Here is a 19,828-nt window from a genome sequence, read left to right as displayed (position 1 = left end):
TTTCTTTTAATTAATTGGTTTTGTTTGATAAATTGTTTTAATAACAATTAGTAAATAATATAAAATATTAATAGTTAACTTAATAGTATTTAATATTAATTTAATGTTAATAAAATAATAATAAATAATGATTAATACCATAAAAGTCAGTTTCTCCCTATAGTTGGGGTCTAGGCCTACAATGAGGAAGGGGCTTGATCCAGTTTGTTAAGCAATTGGCATGCATTGTGTCATAAATCTATATGGTCAGAAGAGTGAATCTTCATTTCCTCAGTCATTTTGTTTTTTGTTCATCACAACTCTAACCATTGTGCCTTAGCTACCTCAATATGGTCTAAATTTGGATGGAAAAATTAAGAGAAAATATTAGATATGTTTTAAAGGAAAAATGGATCATACTTGATTAGGAAGGGGAATCAAACAAAAATGATGGAGCTTTCAAGTATAAATTAATTTTACTATTAACAAAAGCAAGAAAATGGTTAAACTTTATATACATTTTGTGTTTAATTTTCTATGTTCATGTTTCTCCTTGAGAATGTAAGGTTGAGGTCCTGGGTTCAAATCTAATCTCAGACACTTCCTAGCTGTGTAACCCTGGACAAGTTACTTAACCCCCATTGCCTAGCTCTTACCACTCTTCTGTCTTGGAACCAATATACTGTATTGATTCTAAGATGTAAGGTAAGGGTTTGAAAAAAAAATAATGTAAGTTCATAGAAGGTAGGGGGCATTTTGTTTTTGTTCTGGCATCCTCCTTGTACCTAGCCTAGTGCCTGGCACATGTAAAATTACTGAACTGATGTCAGAAGTAGAAAGAAGAGAAGAGGAAAGTAACCTTGGAAGAATTCTTGGATAGAATATGGAAGGAGAGTGAGAGAAAGAGACCGAGGGATCAGGGAGGGAGAAGAGCCAATATAGTCAGGTATCACAAAAGATGAGGGAAGTATTTCAAGAATGAAGGCATGGTCCATAGTAGTAAATGTGTCACAAGTCAAAGAAAGTGAAAACCACCTAAAATGGCCAATTAATCAATTAGGAGGTCCTGAGTGAATTTCAGACAACAGTTTTTAGGAGCATTCTGGAGGCAAAAGCCAAAATACAAAGGCCACAAAGTGAGTATATAGTGAGAAAATCTCAACACTCAGTATAAACTATTTACTTGTAGATCCTTTGGCACTGCAATTTCCTCTTGCTTTACTAAAAGTAGTTTTTAATTTTCTCTAAATTTCTGACTAAATACATGATGTGGTAATTAAAGGAAGAATTAAAAGCCTTGTTCTCATAGTCATTATCTAACAAGCAAAAAAAAATTATCTCTTGAGGATAAGACAATACAAGAAACAACTTGGGATACTAGAGAGAGCATTGACCTTTGAGTCAGAGATACTTGGGTTTGTATCCCATCTCTAACACATTCTACCTTTATGGTCCTGGATAAGTCACTCTTCCCCACTTTAAGTTCTTCATCTACAAAATTGGGTTAATAAAATACCTACTTCACAGGGTTGTTATGGGGGTCAAATGAGAACAAATACATACATACATATATTTATCTATTTATAAACACACACATATATGTATGATAAAAAGAGAGAAAGGGAGAGAGAGAGAGAGAGAGAGAGAGAGAGAGAGAGAGAGAGAGAGAGAATGAGAATGCTTTGCAAGGCTTAGAAAGATTTGAACTGAGGTCTTCCTAACTCCAGGCCCAGTGCTCTATCCACTGAACCACTTAACTACTTCCAAATAAATGTAAGTCACTCCTTATTTAGATTATGAAGGCAAAGACAGTATCGTGAGATTATCAGAAAGCAAATTCTGGAATTGCCCTCACATGTTTTTTTCTTTCTCACAAAGTGTTATTATACTGCTTTTAGATAAAACAAAGGAAAAAACATAAAAGAATTTAAAAGTAATCTTCCCACCAGATGTCGAAATTCTGCTGCTAAACTTCCATTAGTAGACTCCTCCATGTTCATCACTTTTGTGTGTGTACCCAAAATGTTGAATTTCCTAAACCTATACAGAAGTTGGAAAGATTCATTAGGCTTAGAATTATAAAAAAGAAGCAGTGAAATTTGGCCAAAAGTGTTTTACCTACCCCTTCACTGTATTCTTCTCATTTACATCTCTGTAAAAGAAAAATTAGATAATTTAAATTGGAAAACAAGCTTCACAAAGTGACTTAACCAAAAGATATTTGTGCAAACAGATAAATGAGAGATAGATCCGAAGGAACTTTGCATATTTCTCCTTTGTGGCCTGGAGAAAATTCCAGTGTGCTTTACTAAAATTGCCCCATTTTATTCTCCAAAGGTTTCAATCTGCTCATAAAACATAAAAATTGAAGAGTCAATTGATTTTGACCATTTGCATCCAACATATGGGTTTCAAGTTTGCAGGTTAAACTTTCAGACTTTACCATAACAATAATATATCTCTGATTATCTTGAAGTTTTATGGCTAAAGAACTCATTTTTTTCTTTGAAGTTGCCACTTGTCCAGAACTAGACCTTATTAGTCCTCTAATGCATAGTTTTTCCTTTTAAAATCCTTCTCTTTCCACATGAGGTAAATTTTCAGGAAGACAGTGGTGCTTTAGAAATTGGAAAGATGTTCATGGGCAAAGAGAGCAAGATTATAATTCTTCTCAAACTCTCATTTATAATTCCTTAAGCTGGAATTCTTTCAGTTGCCAAAAATATGACTAAACCCTCCCTATATTAGTTATCTGATTCCAGTCTAGGCCTAAAGTTGTAGGCTTAAAGTGGGATGAGCCTGTTCTGTGATAGAAGTGAGCCACCTCATCTCTGGGTTATTCTTTTTTTAAATTTTATTTATTTATATTTTGTTTAAAGAAAATTTTCCCATGGTTACATGATTTATGTACTCTCCCTCCCCTTTTTTCTCCCTCCTCCCAGAGATGACAAGCAATTTTACTGGGTATTTATATAGTATCACTCAAATCCTATTTCCTTATTATTCATTTTTGTAACAGAGTAACCTTTTAAAATCAAAACTTCAAATCATATACCCATGTAAACAACTGATAAATCATGTGTTTTCTTCTGGATTTTTACTCCCACAGTTCTTTCTCTAGATGTGGATAGCATTCTTTCTCATAAGTCCCTCAGAATTATCCTGGATCATTGCATTGTTTTTAGTAGCAAACTATCACATTTGATTGTCCCACAATGTTTCAGGTACTGTGTAAAATGTCCTCCTGGTTCTGCTCATTTCACTCCACATCAGTTTATGGAGGTCTTTCCAGTTCTTATAGAAATCGAGCAGTTCATCATTCCTTGTAGCACAATAATTTTGCATCACCATCATATACCACAATTTGTTTAACCATTCCCCAATTGAGGGAAACACTCTCATTTTCCAATTTTTTGACACCACAAAAAGGACAGCTATAAATATTTTTGTACAAACAGAACCATTACCATCTTTTTTTTATCTCTTAGTAATATAAACCTAGTAGTGGTATTGCTGGATCAAAGGACATGCGTTCTTTTATAGTCCTTTGAGCATGATTCCAAATTGCCTTCCAGAATGGTTGGATCAATTCACAACTCTACCAGCAATGCATCAGCGTCCCAATTTTGCCACATTCCCTCCAACATTTATTATTTTCCTTTACTATCATATTGGCTACTCTGTTAGCTGTAAGGTGTTATCTCAGAGTTGTTTTGATTTGCAGTTCTCTAATCAGAAGGGATGGACGTTTTTTCATATGATTATTGATAGTTTTGATTTCTTCATCTGAAAGCTGCCTATTCATATCCCTTGACCACTTGTCAATTGGGGAATTATTTGATTTTTTATAAATTTGACTTAATTCTTTGTATATTTGAGAAATTAGATCTTTGTCAAAGAATTTCATTCTAAATTTTTCCCTGGTTTGTTGTTTCCCTTCTAATTTTGGTTGCATTAGTTTTGTTTGTACAAACCTTTTAAATTTAATATAACCACAATTATTCATTTTATAAGTTGGTAATGTTCTCCATCTTTTTCCTGGTCTTAAATTCTTTCCTTCCCCATAGATCTGACAGGTATACCATTCCATGTTCACCTACTTTACTAATAATATCACTCTTTATGTTTAAATCATATACCCACTTTGAACTTATCCTTGGTATAGGGTATGAGATATTGATCTAAACCTAATTTTGCCATACTGTTTTCCAGTTTTCTTTGCATTATTCTTATGAAAAATCATAATAGATTTTTGGAGTTTCAGGCCCAGGTCTGCCAAGATTACTCTCAAACAATATGGTCTTGGGGATAAATTCGTCCTAGGCCCCAGCACTAAAGCTACCTCAGTTTTTCTTCTTGTATTAAAAGGACAGAAGACCCTACCCTCTGAGAAGGGTTAGGAATTAAGGTCATTTGTAGAGAGAACTAAGCATGTCTAACATGCTTTGGGACTTTTTTAGTTTTAGTTTGTTTTTTTTTAAACCCTTAATTTCGGTGTATTGTCTCATAGGTGGAAGAGTGGTAAGGGTGGGCAATGGGGGTCAAGTGACTTGCCCAGGGTCACACAGCTGGGAAGTGGCTGAGGCCAGGTTTGAACCTAGGACCTCCCGTCTCTAGGCCTGACTCACTGAGCTACCCAGCTGCCCCCTGCTTTGGGACTTTTACTATATTTCTTTTTTGAAGAATTCAATTTATTTTTCAGTTTATTAAAAGTTTATAAAAGCAAACATATTTACATTGATTGACCTAGAAGCCAATCCAAATAACCAATTAAAAGGCTCATTTGGGGGCAACTAGGCACTTATTATAATTATAATATTACAATATTAATTAGTTAATTATATATTTCACTTTAACTTGTCTCCAGGAACTTTTGAAAGATGACTTACTTGTCAAATAAGACTTTCACTTTCAAATTATAATTCAGTTCCTGTAATCTCACCAGCAACCTAGAAAGAAAAGGGGAAAAAATACAAGAACATTGGTTTCTCTCAATACCATGCCTTTGTACTAGTTGTTTCCATGCCTATAATGTTCTCCCTCCCAACCTCTAACTTTCAAAATCCCTGGCTATCTAGGATCCAGATTAAGTGCTGCCTCTACCAGGAGAACTTTACTGATTGCTTCAGATGTTCGTGCCATCTACTTCCATCCTCACATATTTATTTTGCAGGATATGATTTATATGTCATCCTGTATATCCTCCTTTATATACTGCTTTACCCTTTAAAATTAAAGCTTCTTGAAAACAGAGACTTTTTGTTTCTGGTTATTCCTTGTATTCCCAGCATTTAGCACAGTGAATGGCACCTACTAAGTGTTTAATGAATGTCTGTTGATTGGTTAATAGCACTAGTTTGTCTCATTTGACCTCCACAGTCTACTTTATATCATACTTGTATAATACAAGTACATATACAAAATATACTTGTTTCTTAACCTAGTCGATCATATCATGAAGAGCCCCAGCCAGCCTCACTTTACTCCTGACTTGACTCAAGGAGATCCCATGCCAGGTATCTACTTCCCCCCACTAAATTCTCCCCCACCAGCTTTTCAGCTTCCTTTTGGGTACAGTCTTCCCCTATTAGACCATAAGTTCCTTGAGGGCAGGGACTTTTTTTTGGGTATTTCTGTCCCTAGAACTTAGCACAGTGCCTGGCATATAGTAGATGCTTAATAAATATTTATCCAGCATTAAATATTGAAAAAATAAGACCATAAGTTCCTCAAAAGCAAGGGTTGTATTATTTGTTATGTTTGTATTCCTTGAATTTGGTGTAGAATTTTGGACAAAGGAGGTGATCGATAAAATGAATGACTAGATCAGCCAAGCAATACCTCTTATTAAATGTTTATGTACCACAATCACTTAAAATGATAGCAAAATAAAAAAATAAAAAATAAAAATAAAAAAAATTTAGCTTTGTGGAATGACTCTCATGGCTTCTGGATGAATTTTAAGACAAAACATATCCAAGAGAGCACTCAGGAGGTAGTATGGTCTAGAACAAAAATTACTGGGCTAGTATTAGAAGATGTTACATTGCTTTAGGATAAAAAGTCTCTACAGTTCTGAACAACAACAAAAAAGGATCAAAGTATGATCTTCCCACAAGATAACAAAATTCTGCCACTAAGAATCCTTGATCGTGACCTCTTCCATATCCCGGTCCCAGCTCTGTCATTAATAATCTGTGTGATGTTGAGCAAGAGACAATCTCTCTGAATCTCAAATGTGTCCTCTGTCACATGAGGGATGAGGCTAGATGATATCTAAGCCACCCTCCAGTTGTGAGTATTCTATGATTCTAATGACAGAGTAGATCCCTTCTTAAAGGTCACACATAGCATCCTCTCAATTGATTATAAGGACTCCATCTCGAGAGACATTATAGCAAAAATGTTCTTGCAAATCATGATGCAGTTGTAGGTTCTAAGGGATTCAAACATACGGTCAAAAAGAGTCTGATTGACTGTCTAGTGAAAGAAATAATAGGAAAAGTATTGCATAAAACCTTTCCGCCAAAGCATTGTGTACATTAGCTTTGAAAACAAAGTCAGAATTGCAAAGCCTGAAGACTTGAATTACATTCATTATTACCTCAGTTTCACAGTGAATTGTACTCCAGTCTTCAGGACTAATGGCCTCTGTGGATGAGTTGGCATACATGGCTGTCTTTCTACCACAAATGAGCTGCAATGACAAAGTAAAGAGAAGACAAATTATCACTCATCTATTGATGCAGGAAATATATGATTTTTACATAAGGAAAAATCATGAAAAACAATAAGCTGCTCCAGTTTGAGCTACTTTCAGAGACTTGTTACTATGAATTCAAAATGCAAGAAAAACAAAAACTTCACCCAAGCAAGCAAAAGAGATGGAAAAAAGATGAGAAAATATTCAAAGATAAAGTTTTTATTTTCTGCTTACTATGTACTTTCTTAAAAGGTCATAGCTTTAATTGGAATTCATTCAATTGAAACATTTTGGACTCATTTCCAACAGATGAAATGCTCATATATTAATACCAGTCATAGCATACTAAGGAAACATTTTAATTAAATCAGGTTAACTCAAGAAAAATGATGGCTGACATCAACTGTTCTTTTTTTCTTAGATTTTTTCTTAGATTCTAATATTTTAAACTACCAATTGCTCCTGAATTTTAATAAATTTTGCTACTAATTAATAACTGCAAAAAATGCAGGCAAATATTGCCACTCCAGTAAGTAGTTACCTCTGAATAAGCTGCTTGAAAAGACTTAAAGTTCGGTCACGCAGAATGTCTTTGTTTTTGGGGATAGGATCCAAGTCATAGGTGTATTTCTGTTCCAGTTCCTCTAGTTTTTTAAGCTGTTGGCGTGCTTGTTGAAGACTTTCAGCAATAATAGTGAACCTGAAAGGAGATGGATTTCATGGATTTCAGAAGGACAGTTTTCATAGTAAAATGATCATGGCAAATTTCTACACACCAGTGAAAAACAATGTAATTACTGAGCATCTCCCATGTGCTTAGCACTATTCTAGGCCTCCTGGGTAATAAAATTGTAAAACATAGTCCTTGCCTTTGGCATTGAACTAGAAAAAGGAGAACTTAGCTCTAGCTCCTCTTTCCCGCTCTAGCACTTGGCCACCTCTTAGAAGGACTAGGGAAAGCTTAATTTGGAGCCAAGGAATCTGAGTTAAAACCCAGCTCTACTATTTAGAGCCAATGTGACCTTGGGCAAGTCATTTAATCAACAATGATTTTTTTCAAGGTTGGAACTAAATAGTCTCTGAAATCCTTTCCAAATCTGATTCTATGCCTTTATGATCCCAAATCATTTCAATTCTCTGGTTCTTCGATTCCTCTTCTGTAAAAGGTAGAGGATGTATTTCTAAATGCCTTTAAGATCTCTTCTAGTTCCAAATTTACAAACCATGAATAACCCTGGACAAATTGCTTAGCTTTTTTGAGCATTGGTTGCTTTTTTAAAAGTGAGCATTTATAGAACGCTTGAAGGATAAATGTTAGATTATTGATCTTCACAACAACTCTGTAAGGTAGGTGCCATAATTATCCTCTTTTAGATAAGCACACTGAAGAAAAAAGGGCTAAATGACTTGCTCAGGGTTGCAGAGCTTGTAAGTGTCTGAGGCAGGATTCAAACTCAGGTCTTCCTGACTTTAAGTTTCATACTCTCTCCTTTGTACCACTTAGATGCCTTACTGATTAAATGACAGGTAAGGAGGTAGAGAGCTAGGGAGGTAGATACATACATACATAAGAATGAACGTACATAATAGATATGTAGATAGATACTTAGATAGATAGATAGATAGATAGATAGATAGATAGATAGATAGATAGATAGATACATAGGTACATAGATAAATACATAGATAGGGATACATAGATACATAGATAGATGATAGGTGGATAGATGCATGGATGGATGGATGGATGAATAGAGCATTTCCTAATTGTTTACCATATGCCAGGCACTCTGAAAATGAAAATGATAGTAAGAATAATGAAAGCAAGGATCTAGACTAGAAAATCCCTTAAATCAGGTAGAACTGGGTTCAAATCCCTCCTTTGACATGTACTAGTTGTGTGACCCTGGACAAGTAATTTAACTTCTGTATGTCTCAGTTTCCTTATTTTTAAAACAGGGGTGATAATAGCATCTATCTCTCTGAGGCAATTTTCAAAACCTACAAATGAAGCTTGAAAAGTGATCAGGAGCAAGAAAAAAATTCCCAAATAAGGAGAATTTGGGAAATGTTCTGGCTGCTTACATGTTTACTTTCCTCTAGAGGGTGTGGAGTTTACCAGTAAATTTCCTAAAATATAGTACCCAGAACTGGACATTATATTCAAGATAGGGTTTAACCAGGACAGAGTAAAGTATGATTATTACCTTCTTACTCCTAGATAATTCTTCTTTATGTAGTCTAAATATATATTAGCATTTTGGGCTTCTATATATCATATTGTTGACTTACATTGGGCTTATATACAACTAACTCCTGTAGATCTTTTTTTTTTCCCCAAATTGCTGTCTAAATACAATGCTACTGGCTTACATTTATAAAACTGTTTTGAATCAAGGTATAAGATTTGACATTTATCTTTATTAAATTCCATCTTGTAGATTTGACTCAAAATTCTAGACCTTTTTGGATCCTGACTCTGCCACCTAGTGTGTGTGTATATATATATATATATATATTTCCCCCATAAAAGCTCCTCCTCCTCTGTCAGTCTGAAAGCATGCCTCTATCTAAGTCACATATAAATTTCCTTCCAAGCTTAGACTAAAATATAGCCCTTCATTTTCAGTCAGTTAACTAGTTCTGAATTATTGAATCATATAATCAGCTAGTTACTATGTCTCTCTTTTCACTAGAATAGCATGAGGGGCTTTATAAAAAATGTTTTGCTAATATCTAAGTAAATGGCATCTGTAGCCTTCCTCATATACCCTGACAAAAAAGAGAGTTTAATGTGGTATAACTTGTTTCTGTGAGGTCACACAGGCGCTTTGTTTTCACTGCTGCTGTTTCTAGATGTTTATGAACTTTTTAATAATCTTTAATATATCTTTAATAATGTTTTCTAGAATTTATCAGGAATAGAAGTCAAATTTATTGGCCTATAGTTTACAGACTCCATTCTCTTTCCTTTTTTGAAATTCAAGATAACATTTTGATGCTAAAACCTCAAGGTTTTAGAATAACGTGTTTATTTTAATACAGAAATATGAGTGAATGACTTTTGAGGCTAGAATGAAGGGAAATGCATTTTCCTAATGTGTCCCTCTCATTACTGCTTTAGCACAACCTCCTGGTGTGTCTTGCCAAATGCTCTGAAGTGGGGTACCCTAGACTTGAATGTGAGGAAAATGCAAAGATATCAAGTATGGAAGTTGCTGATAAAATTTCACTATGAGTTTCCAAAGCAAACAGAAAATGATTTTAAATGTGAATGTTTTCAAGAAATAAACAGTAATGGGGGGAAGGGGAGACTCTAAACTAAAAGTTCTAGAGTCCATAAAGATGATACAAATATTAAATGAGAACTCTGCAAGTCAGAGAGGTGAGGTTCTAGATCTTACCAGTTCTGTAACTGATCCAAGCAAGCATTGGGAGGTCCTCCAATGCATGCACTCTGTTGTCTTTGCTTCCATTCCACTAGTTCTTCATTAAGCAAAACATTCTGGATAAGTTCTGTAGCATTCAAGAGTTCTACTATTTTCTGCACAACTTCCTAATGAGCAAGACACATGGAAATAAAGTGAAATCAATTAATTTTTCTTCATTACTTTGTTTTTTCCTCATACTTGATGTAGAATTTTTATTTGAGAAAATGTGATATGTAAATTTTATGTAATCATTTTGGGCTGTAAGAAATGAGTAACAAAAAGATGGTTTCAAAGAGACATGGGAAGGTTTATGTGAACTAATAACTGAGTGAAGTGAGCAGAGCCAGAAGAACAATCTTTACTATAATATCAATAGTATAAACATGAACAATTTTGAGAGAATTAAGAACTCTGATCACCTGAATTGTAAACCACAATTTCAGAGGACTAATAAAAGAGAACACTGCCCAGCTCACATCAGCGATATATACAGAATAATACATTTTTATAATGCATTATGTGACCAATATAGAAAATTTCTTCCCTCCATCCCTCCTTCCTTCCCTCTTCCCTACCTATTTTCTTGAATCTTCCTTCCTTTCTTTCTCTCTTTCTTCCTCTCTGTCTCTCCCTCCCTTCCAAACTCTCTCCCTGACTCCCTTCTCTCTCTCCCTCCCTCTATCTCTCTCTTTCTTCCTCCCTCCCTTCCTTCCTTCTTTGTTGGTGGTAGAGGCAAGAGGGAGAAAAATGCCTAATAATTTAAAAAATGAAATAAAAAAATTTAAGTGTTATTTATATTTCCTAAGTAACTCATTTCCTAAGTTAGTCAGACATTCCTCTAGCCTCAAAAAGATATCTAAATTAACTGCCTACAAAAATATTTTTCCTATGTTCTAGTCTCAAAGTATCTATTATTCATATACAGGATTTTAAAACAAAACTTGCCTTATACACATGAAAAATTACCTTTCTTTTCTGATCCAGCATTAAGTACATCTTTTGGATTAACATCTTTTCCTGCTTATGTTCATTTGTTGCTGCACCAAAGTGATCATGCTCTACAGAAGAAAATTACAGATAATTATAAGTATGCAATAAAATTTTTCAATAAATTAGCAGAAGTATAATTATCGGCAATATTTAGTAATTAAATTGGTGAAACTATAATAAAAGTAAAGAAGAAAACTAAATTGCTTTCCAATCCAAGACTTTCAAAGATTAGTCTTCCATTTAAAAACCAAACAGGAAATTTTTCATAATATAAAAGTGGGACTTTTGCTTTCATGGCCAAGTATATTTATTTTCAGTGTAATTCCTTTGATACACTATTCTGATATACTACATACATCAAGACTAAATAATGTATTAGATGGCCACTTGTCAGAGATATAGCATAAAAGATTCTTGGTCATTGAACTCAGGGCCCTCACAAGTCTGAGACTCTTTGACTTAGTGAATCTAATCAATTATTGTTTGCAGTGTCATTTTACCCCAAATTAAACATGGGGGCTTTATCATCTATCCTCTCATGCATAATTTGTTTCCAAAGGTACAGACATATCTGGCATATTATTCAACAAAGTCCACATATTTGAGGTTTTTTTCGTTTGCTATCAGTTTATGCCAAAGTGAAGAAGCCCCCAAAACACAAGGCAAAGACATTTATAAAATATACACAAGAAGTAGAATTATATTTAAAAAGCTCTTTGGTCTTCCAGAGAAAAGAACACAGTGAAAATATTAACTCTAAAGTAAAATTATAAATGCATTCAAAAAAAGCATCCCTAAGCTTGACTGTGTGTGTCTAGGGCAATTTCTAATTGAACAAATCATTCTGAATTGTTAACTCTTACCTCTATTACTAAGGGTTTTGATTTTAAAATCACGTTCATCTTGTAAATCTTCTAGCACCTTTATCTCTTGTTCTATGTCCTACAAGTTAGGATATAATGTTTATTTAATCTGATACTGGAAACAAAGTTAACAAATAATATCTTTCTTCTGGAACCCAATAAGGCAGTCAGAAAACATAAGTGCAAAATTGTTATAATTATAGTAATAGGTTTTTCTAATGGAACAATTCTCATTTTTTGAAAGATGCATTGACCTTGGAAATAATATGAAAAGATAACATATGACATTTGGTCTATTAATATACTTATATTAACATTATTTTTTAAATGTGAAAACATTGTAATTTCACAATAAAGACAGCAGATTAAGCCTCTAGCATTGTTCTCTGATTCCATAAACTTTAGTTCTTCGCAATCTGTTTCCAGAAATGGATTAGAAAATATTGCTTGGGTAATGAGATTTGATTTCCCAAGTTAAATAGGCATAGCAAGAAAACCAGGCACACAAATGATTTCTTCATGCTTTGCAAAAGACAACATACATATCCCACCACCAGTCACATTCCAAAGGGTCCTGGTAGTACAGATTTAGAGCTAGAAAGGACCCTAGAACTTATCTATTCCATTACTTGACTATTTCAGATCAGCAAACTGACACCCTAGAGAGGCACAACGATTTTCCACAGCAATACACTGCACAAATGGATATCATTGGTTCGTAGGCAGATAGCTTGTGCTTCTTCAATAGTCATATTATTCCTTGGGTGTCTAGAGTTTAAAGTCACCCACCAAAATCTGGAAGGAGACATAATACTCTGAAACAAGAAAGAAAAGCTTTTACTGTGTGTGCCCGAGCCCATGAAGAGACTGTGATGGTGATTCTATCAGCATTCCTCAAGTTCATCTTGCCCATATGGCTTCAGGGAATGGATAAGGGACAGCTAAATCACTTAGGCCCCCCAGGAACCTAAGCAGAAAGTTTTGAATTGCAAAGTCAAAACTTACATTAAGGGGGCTACAAGAAGGAGGAATTTTTTTGATTCATTATTGGGCAGTCACAAATAAATGACCTAGATCACAGAGGCAAATAAGCGATTCTGACATTTACAGAGAGTGAGGGAACTACAGGAAAACCAATTTTACCTCACAATAATAATTCGCCTTTAGTGCAAAAAGGTTTATAAGGAGGCAGCTAGGTGGCGCACTTCTATTTGCCTTAATCCACCAGAGAAGGAAATGGCAAACCACTCTAGTACCTTTCCCAAGAAAATCTCATAATAGCGCCAAGAAGAATCAGACATGACTGAACAGCAACAAAGGTTATATAGAGTTTTCCCTGAGCTGAGTAGTAGAAGCACTCTTATCCCATCTGGTGCAGAGAGCTAAAGGGTGATATACTTATTAAGGGTTCTAGGTGATTTTCCTTTTTCATCTAAACAAAAACCACAATTTCAAAGTCTCAATTCAAAGCTCCTGAGGTTGACCTAAAAACATTTAAGACCTCTTTTTCTCTTATGTGGCAAATAGTATAGTGGAAAGAGAACTAATCTCTATGTAAAGGAGATTGAGGTCCTAATTCCATCTCTGGAACATATTGGCTCTGTTCCAATCTGCCTGATGCCTAGCAAGTTACTTAGGTAACTTTCTGCAACTATAAGTTTTGGAGTAGTTACCTAACTGCCTTTATAGCAGGTGTTCCCCAGATTAAGTTACATCTCTGAATTGATCCTCTCTTCTCACCAAAAAAAACATCAAGTAAAAGAATCATCAGTAGAGAGTAGATAGTAACTTTATACTCACCATAACTCTATCCTTCACATTTTTGACTTGCAGTCCAATCTCTTTCTGTTTGCCAGGCATGACAGCATTTTGAATATTCCCCATATGAGCCTGTCATAAAATAAGACATGGTCAATCGCATTTTCCCAGATGTATGTTGCTATCCATCACAAATTTAGGTCTGAGAAACGTTCCAAAAAATCACATTCACATTTTGATATCAGAGTTCCACTGTAGACCTTCCCATAAGTATGATATCAACAAGGAAGGACCTCTAGTACATGTCCTATAGGAATCATAATGAAACTAATTATGACTCTAGACCAAGTTTTATTCTAAATCCTAAAAAAAAGCAAAATGTGTACAAATATAACCATGAATTTTTACTTTATTAAGCTCTACACATAAGAATTTTCATGTATACATCAGGCTTTCATTCATTGATCCCTTCAGAAATTCATTAATAAGTTCTGAGGTGTCTGAGCTTATCCTGCTTATTTTTCTGAGTTTCTGGTACTTAATAATGAAAGCATCCATTTGCATATGTTATCTCATATGCATTTCTGTTGTCATTTTTTTAGCTTGTGAGTACCTAGATATTAGGGATGCTTTCCAAAGGAGGAAGACCAAAAGAGTGAAGGGGCCACAAGATCCTGCCATCTGATTATAGGTTGAAGAAACTAAAGTTATTTAGACTGGAGAAGAAAACTTAAGGAGGAACACAATAACCATTCTCAATGACTTGAGGAATGTCTGTTGGAAGAGAGAATAGAATAGATATATTTTTCTTAACTCTAGAAAGGATTTTTAAGAGTGACAAAGGTAGATTTTTGAAGTAAGAAAAATCTCACAAAAAATTAGAGTTTTCCAAAAGTGAGTGTGCTGATTAGGGAAGTAAATGAGATCACACTTCCTAGATGTCTTTAAATTGATATTGGATGACTATTTGTCAAGAGATTATTGTTCAAATTCAGATGTCTTTTAAGGTCTTTCCCAAGTCTGAGATTCTGTAGGATTATACTCAGTTATCTCTCTGGTGTAGTGCACCAAACTATACAAGAAGAATTTACGAAATGCTTTTGATGATTATTTTTTATTTCACTAATCAGAATTCTTCAGTCTATCAAAAGACTTTTTTCTTTACAATATTATTATCATTTAATTGTTATTTCTGCTCACTCCACTATTCATCATTTCATATAGTCTTCCCATGTTTCTCTTAAAATCTCCCCTTTTATCATTTCTTACGGCTAAATAATATTCCATCACATACACATACCAAAATTTGTTTAGCTGTACCCTATTTGGTGAGTACTACCACCTCAGTTTCTAGTTCTTTGCAATAATGAAAAAAGAGTTGCTATAATTTTACACATATGGACCCATTTCCTCATTCTTTGGTCTCTTTGAGGTATAGGCTTCGTAGTAGAGGAGAATTCAAGAAAATATGGGAAGCAAAGAAAGAGAGCATGACAGAGAATTTGTAAAGATCAATGAAGGAAGCAGAAGCAGTATTATCATCAGAGTATGAAAAAGAAAGAGGAAATGGATGAGAAACTTGAGAAATGTTTTATAAGTATGGCCTAAAGGAATTACATAGTGATGGGAGTTCAATTGATAGAACATCTGTTGGCACTCTCTAGAAGGTAATAAAGAGGAAATAGTTGCTGATATGTAAATGTTGAGAACTTTACAGGGAAGTGACCACTTCTTAGAAACCTTGATACTGAAGAAGAAGAAAGCCTGGATGAGTTTGCCATGCACCCTTGATATTCAGAGTGTAGAATCCAGTGGTTGTAAAGAAAGCATAGGAAGGATGCCAATAGTCTAAAATTTTACAAATGAAGTCACCTAGGAAGTATTAGCAGTTCTTAACACTATTCTTCAAGTACAAATGTAAATAATTCAAATGAGGAGAAAAAAGAGAGCAGATTAAAGAGATGTATACATCTGCACAGGGAACTCAAACCAATCAACTTGGATTTTAAAAAGGCACATACTGAAAATGAAAGCAAGGGCAGGTTAGAGAGAATGAATATCAAAGTGTGGTACAGCCTTGTAGGAACATTGTCCGGAGCAGAAAAGTGCAGAATGAATTGAGGCTGGTGAAGAAAGCTAAGGATAACAAAAAAGTTGAGATTTTTGGCTATACTGAGAAAGATTTATAAAGAAAGGCTAGTGGGGCAATGATAATATGCAGAGAAGGTAGTAGTACTCACTTTTATTTTCCTTCTGACTTCCATGATAGAAAGATGATTTTTGGAATGGAAAGGATTAGACAAAACTGGTTAATTAGGAACTGAAATCCAAGATAAATAGAGGGAAAAAATGGGAGCACAACTCGCTGCAGTTGGTGATTTAAGTCACTGGCCCTAAATAAATTCCACCTCAGGGGAAGATCTAATAGATATGAATGCTTAGCCACTGTTAATTATCTCTGAAAGACTGTAAAAAAAAGGAAAAAGCAATGCAGGATTAGACATAGATAAAATTTGTCCTAATCTTAAAAAAAAAGAGAGAGAGAAAGGAGTCTTCAAATCATAGACCAGAGAGTTCAACTGCAATTTTTGGCTAAGTTCTAGAAGTGAACATCTAGGGAAAAAAAGGAGTGTATACCAAGATCCAGTATGGCTTTTTCAACAAGTAATGGCAGAATAAGTTCATTTACTCATTAGACAAGTTACTAGGCATTTGGACCAAAGAAATGTCATTGATATAGTCTGCTTACAATTTTTAGAGCTCTCTCATTCACTATAGAAATTTCAGTAGGATGAAAAGTACCTGGTCGAATTGCTGGGCAGCTGCCAGGATTTTCCTTTCTTCCTTCAGACAATTAGAGATGATCATAGACATTTGTATTGGATCTTCCTGAAAATTATCCTAGGTGCATGGCATGAAAGGCAAAATTGAGAATTAAAATAAATTATCACTGGAATTTGGAAAACATTTCCTATTCCTGAGGAGCATTTGTACTCACTTATAACATTTATATTAGCTATAATTTAGTTAGTCATGTCTATTGATTCACTTTCATTAATTAGAGCAAAACATTTCTTTACCTTTCCTTATTAGAATAGGTAATTTCTATTCTTCTTGACTAACAGTATTCAAGATATTTTCATATATCATTTAATCTCCTCGATCTATTATTTCACCATTCCTCTATTTTTTGTGTGCAAGTATTATGCCGATCACCATTACAAAGAAAATACTGTTCTTCTTGGGTATAACTGGTATCCCCCAAACTACTAAAATGATTAAAAAATATTTATAGTGCTTCTATTTTCTAGATGATTCTTTCCATAAGTTGACAAAATATGTTTCCCTTGATTTTGGAATTTCCAACCTTCTTGACTATCTAACAGGATTCAGGTAATTATCCAAGAATTAAAATGAGAGGTAGTAGAGTGTAGTGTAGTATAGTATAAAAGATACTAAGATAACAGAATTCATGTTGGAAGGATCTTCAGCAACCATCTAGAACAATTTCTGCCCTTCCCTCCCCTTCACCGAAATCTCTATTATAAACATCCTACAAGGGTCAACCAGCCTTTGCTTGAAGGTCCCCAACGAGACTGAATCCACTATCTGCTAAGGTAGCCTGTTCTATTCTGAGAAAGCTTTAACTGGAAGGATTTTTTTTTTCATTATATCAAGTTTAAATTTGCTTTTGACATCTACTCATTAGTAAACAGGCTTACTAGTAATGAGGTTCACATTCTCTAGGATTCAGTTTCTTCATCTGTAAAGTAAGGAGTTTGGAAAGGATGTCCTCTAAGGTCATTTTCAATTCTAAATCCCACAGTCCAATAATGTTAGTGAGGGGCATCCTAGGTGCTGTAGTGCTTGAAAGCCTTTGTTGACTTTTTCAGTACCTTATACCACTCTACAATCTTCCTATTGCCATCACATCTTTTATTTCCTCCAAAACAATAAGAATTTCCTTTGTGCAGGGAGTCAATAAACATTTATTAAGTGCCAGGTGGCACAGTGGATAAAGTGTCAGGCCTGGAGTCAGGAAGACTCTTCTTCCTGAGCTCAAATCTGGCCTTAAACACTTAATAGTTCTGTGACCCTGAGCAAGTCACTTAACCCTATTTGCCTCCGTTTCCTTATATAAAATGATCTGGAGAAAGAAATGGCAAACCACTCCACTGCCTTTGCCAAAGAGTTAAACACAATTGAAAACAATTGGACAATGTGCGGCTGGCACCGCACTACATGCTGAGGTTACAAAACCAGGCAAAAGACAATCCTTGCCCATAAGGAGCTAATAAGCTAATGAGAAAAAGACTGGGCTGAGCGCTAGTGATTGCACCCTACTCCTGGCTTGGCCACCAGCTATTGCATGGCCTTGGCTAAGTCACTCTGTCTTTTTGGTCTGGAAACTAGGGAGGTAGGACTAAATAATCTCTATAACTTACATATCTAAAAAGTCTGTTCCTATAACCCCACACCTTCAGTTCCTGAAACCTAGTTTTCCTAAACCACTTCTGTAAATTTGTATAATATTTCATAATATTATCATTGATTTAGAGCTTGAGGAGATCTTGTTGAGTTGTGCCTGACTCTACATAACTGTTTGGGGTTTTCTTGTCAAAGGTACTAGCATGGTCTGCCATTTCTTTCTCCAGCCCATTGTACACATAAAGAACTGAAGTTAAGTGACTTGTCCAGGGTCACACAGCGAATAAGCATCTGAGAAAAGAAAGTTGAGTCTTCTAGATGCCAAGATCAATGCTCTATCTATTGTGCCATCTTAGTCCAACTCCTACTTTTTTTCCAAATCAGGAAACTGAAGCCAGTATAGATCAAATGACTTACCTAAGGGCACATGGGTTTGAGCTAAGATTTGAACCCCAAAGTTTCTTGACTCCAAATCCAGCATTACTTTTATTGCACTACACTGTGTTTTATCAAGAGGTGATGATATCTAATACATGGTTTACATTATGTGTGATGCTTCAGTTTTTATGAAATGAATTATTGCTTCACTTTACTCATACTGTAAAATATAAAATTGTATATAATCCATTATTTAATATAAATATACATTATATACAATCTATATACTGTATACATTTAAAATGAACACTTTGGATAAGTTACTTCCACAAAACCATTGTGAACTTTCAGATGACAATATGGCAACATTTCCACCAAAGATTGCAACATACCTGAAGATTACGTTTGCTTTTCCTTATATTGTGTTGTAACAAAAAGTTGTTCTCCAGAGAGAAGCGACTGTATTGATCGTCCAACTGAGAGAGAAGTTCATGAAAACATACTGTGGCAAAGGAGACATCAATGGCAGCATGCTCCCTGGGAGATTCAAAACAGATAGTTATTAATTCCAGATATTATTAAAATGGTATACACAGAAGATACTTTGAAAAGGGTGCTGGATTGGAATTAGAGGACCTGGATTCAATTTCCAACTCTATCACTTACTACAGTAAGTGGCCTTGGGCTAATCACTTAACCTCTTTTGGACTCACTTTCTTCATCTGTAAAATGAAAGGGCTGGACTAGATTTAAATCTGATTCCATATGGGAAAGGATCAGGACTAATTGTATGATTTAATGGATACAGAGAAATCATAGATGAGAGAATTCCTTCTAATAATTCAGGCTGGCACCTTTTTTTTTTTTTAACTTAAAGTCAGAGAGTATTCTCAGATCAATGAGAGTCAATCAAACTGTGCCCAGAGTTACACAGCTGGAATATGTCAGAAAAGACTTAAACCAACGGTTGGCAACCTTTTTGGCCATGAGAGCCATAAACGCCTGCGGAAGGAGGAAGATGGAGGTGGAAGGCGCTGGAATATGGGGCGGGGGCTGAAGGGCCCTCTGGGGCACATCCTGGGGCTCTGCCCAGACTGGCTGGTCGGGAGGTGGAGCCAGATATGGCTCGAGAGCCATACAATCCTGCCCCCTGACTTAAACCCATGTCTTCTTGTCTTGGAGGCTAGATCTTTATCATGGTACCTGAAATGATTTTTTAAAGACATAACTTTCAATTTCACCACCTTTTCATATTTCACAAAAGAAAAAGTTTGTATTCAGATACAGAACCAAGAGAA

The 19,828-nt window shown here is 35.0% G+C and overlaps 1 protein-coding gene across 1 annotated transcript in view; it reads right to left on the bottom strand.

Moving 5' to 3' along the window:
* The window catches only part of STAT1 (signal transducer and activator of transcription 1), a 57,545-nt gene that overhangs the window by 29,964 nt on the left and 7,753 nt on the right, over positions 1–19,828 (bottom strand). Inside the window, exons 3-13 of the mRNA XM_044669690.1 lie at positions 18,923–19,067; positions 16,527–16,625; positions 13,767–13,856; positions 11,967–12,045; positions 11,080–11,171; positions 10,087–10,238; positions 7,224–7,382; positions 6,584–6,676; positions 4,869–4,928; positions 2,102–2,131; positions 1,926–2,019 (exon numbers count right to left, since the gene is read on the bottom strand). Coding sequence (XP_044525625.1) covers positions 1,926–2,019; positions 2,102–2,131; positions 4,869–4,928; positions 6,584–6,676; positions 7,224–7,382; positions 10,087–10,238; positions 11,080–11,171; positions 11,967–12,045; positions 13,767–13,856; positions 16,527–16,625; positions 18,923–19,067 — 1,093 coding nt within the window. The remainder of the gene's footprint in view (positions 1–1,925; positions 2,020–2,101; positions 2,132–4,868; positions 4,929–6,583; positions 6,677–7,223; positions 7,383–10,086; positions 10,239–11,079; positions 11,172–11,966; positions 12,046–13,766; positions 13,857–16,526; positions 16,626–18,922; positions 19,068–19,828) is intronic.

The sequence above is a fragment of the Gracilinanus agilis genome, chromosome 3 (genome assembly GCF_016433145.1).
Source record: "Gracilinanus agilis isolate LMUSP501 chromosome 3, AgileGrace, whole genome shotgun sequence".
In the NCBI taxonomy this organism is placed as follows: domain Eukaryota; kingdom Metazoa; phylum Chordata; class Mammalia; order Didelphimorphia; family Didelphidae; genus Gracilinanus; species Gracilinanus agilis.
The sequence above is the reverse complement of the archived record's forward strand: the minus strand, read 5'-3'. Positions and strand labels throughout refer to the sequence as shown.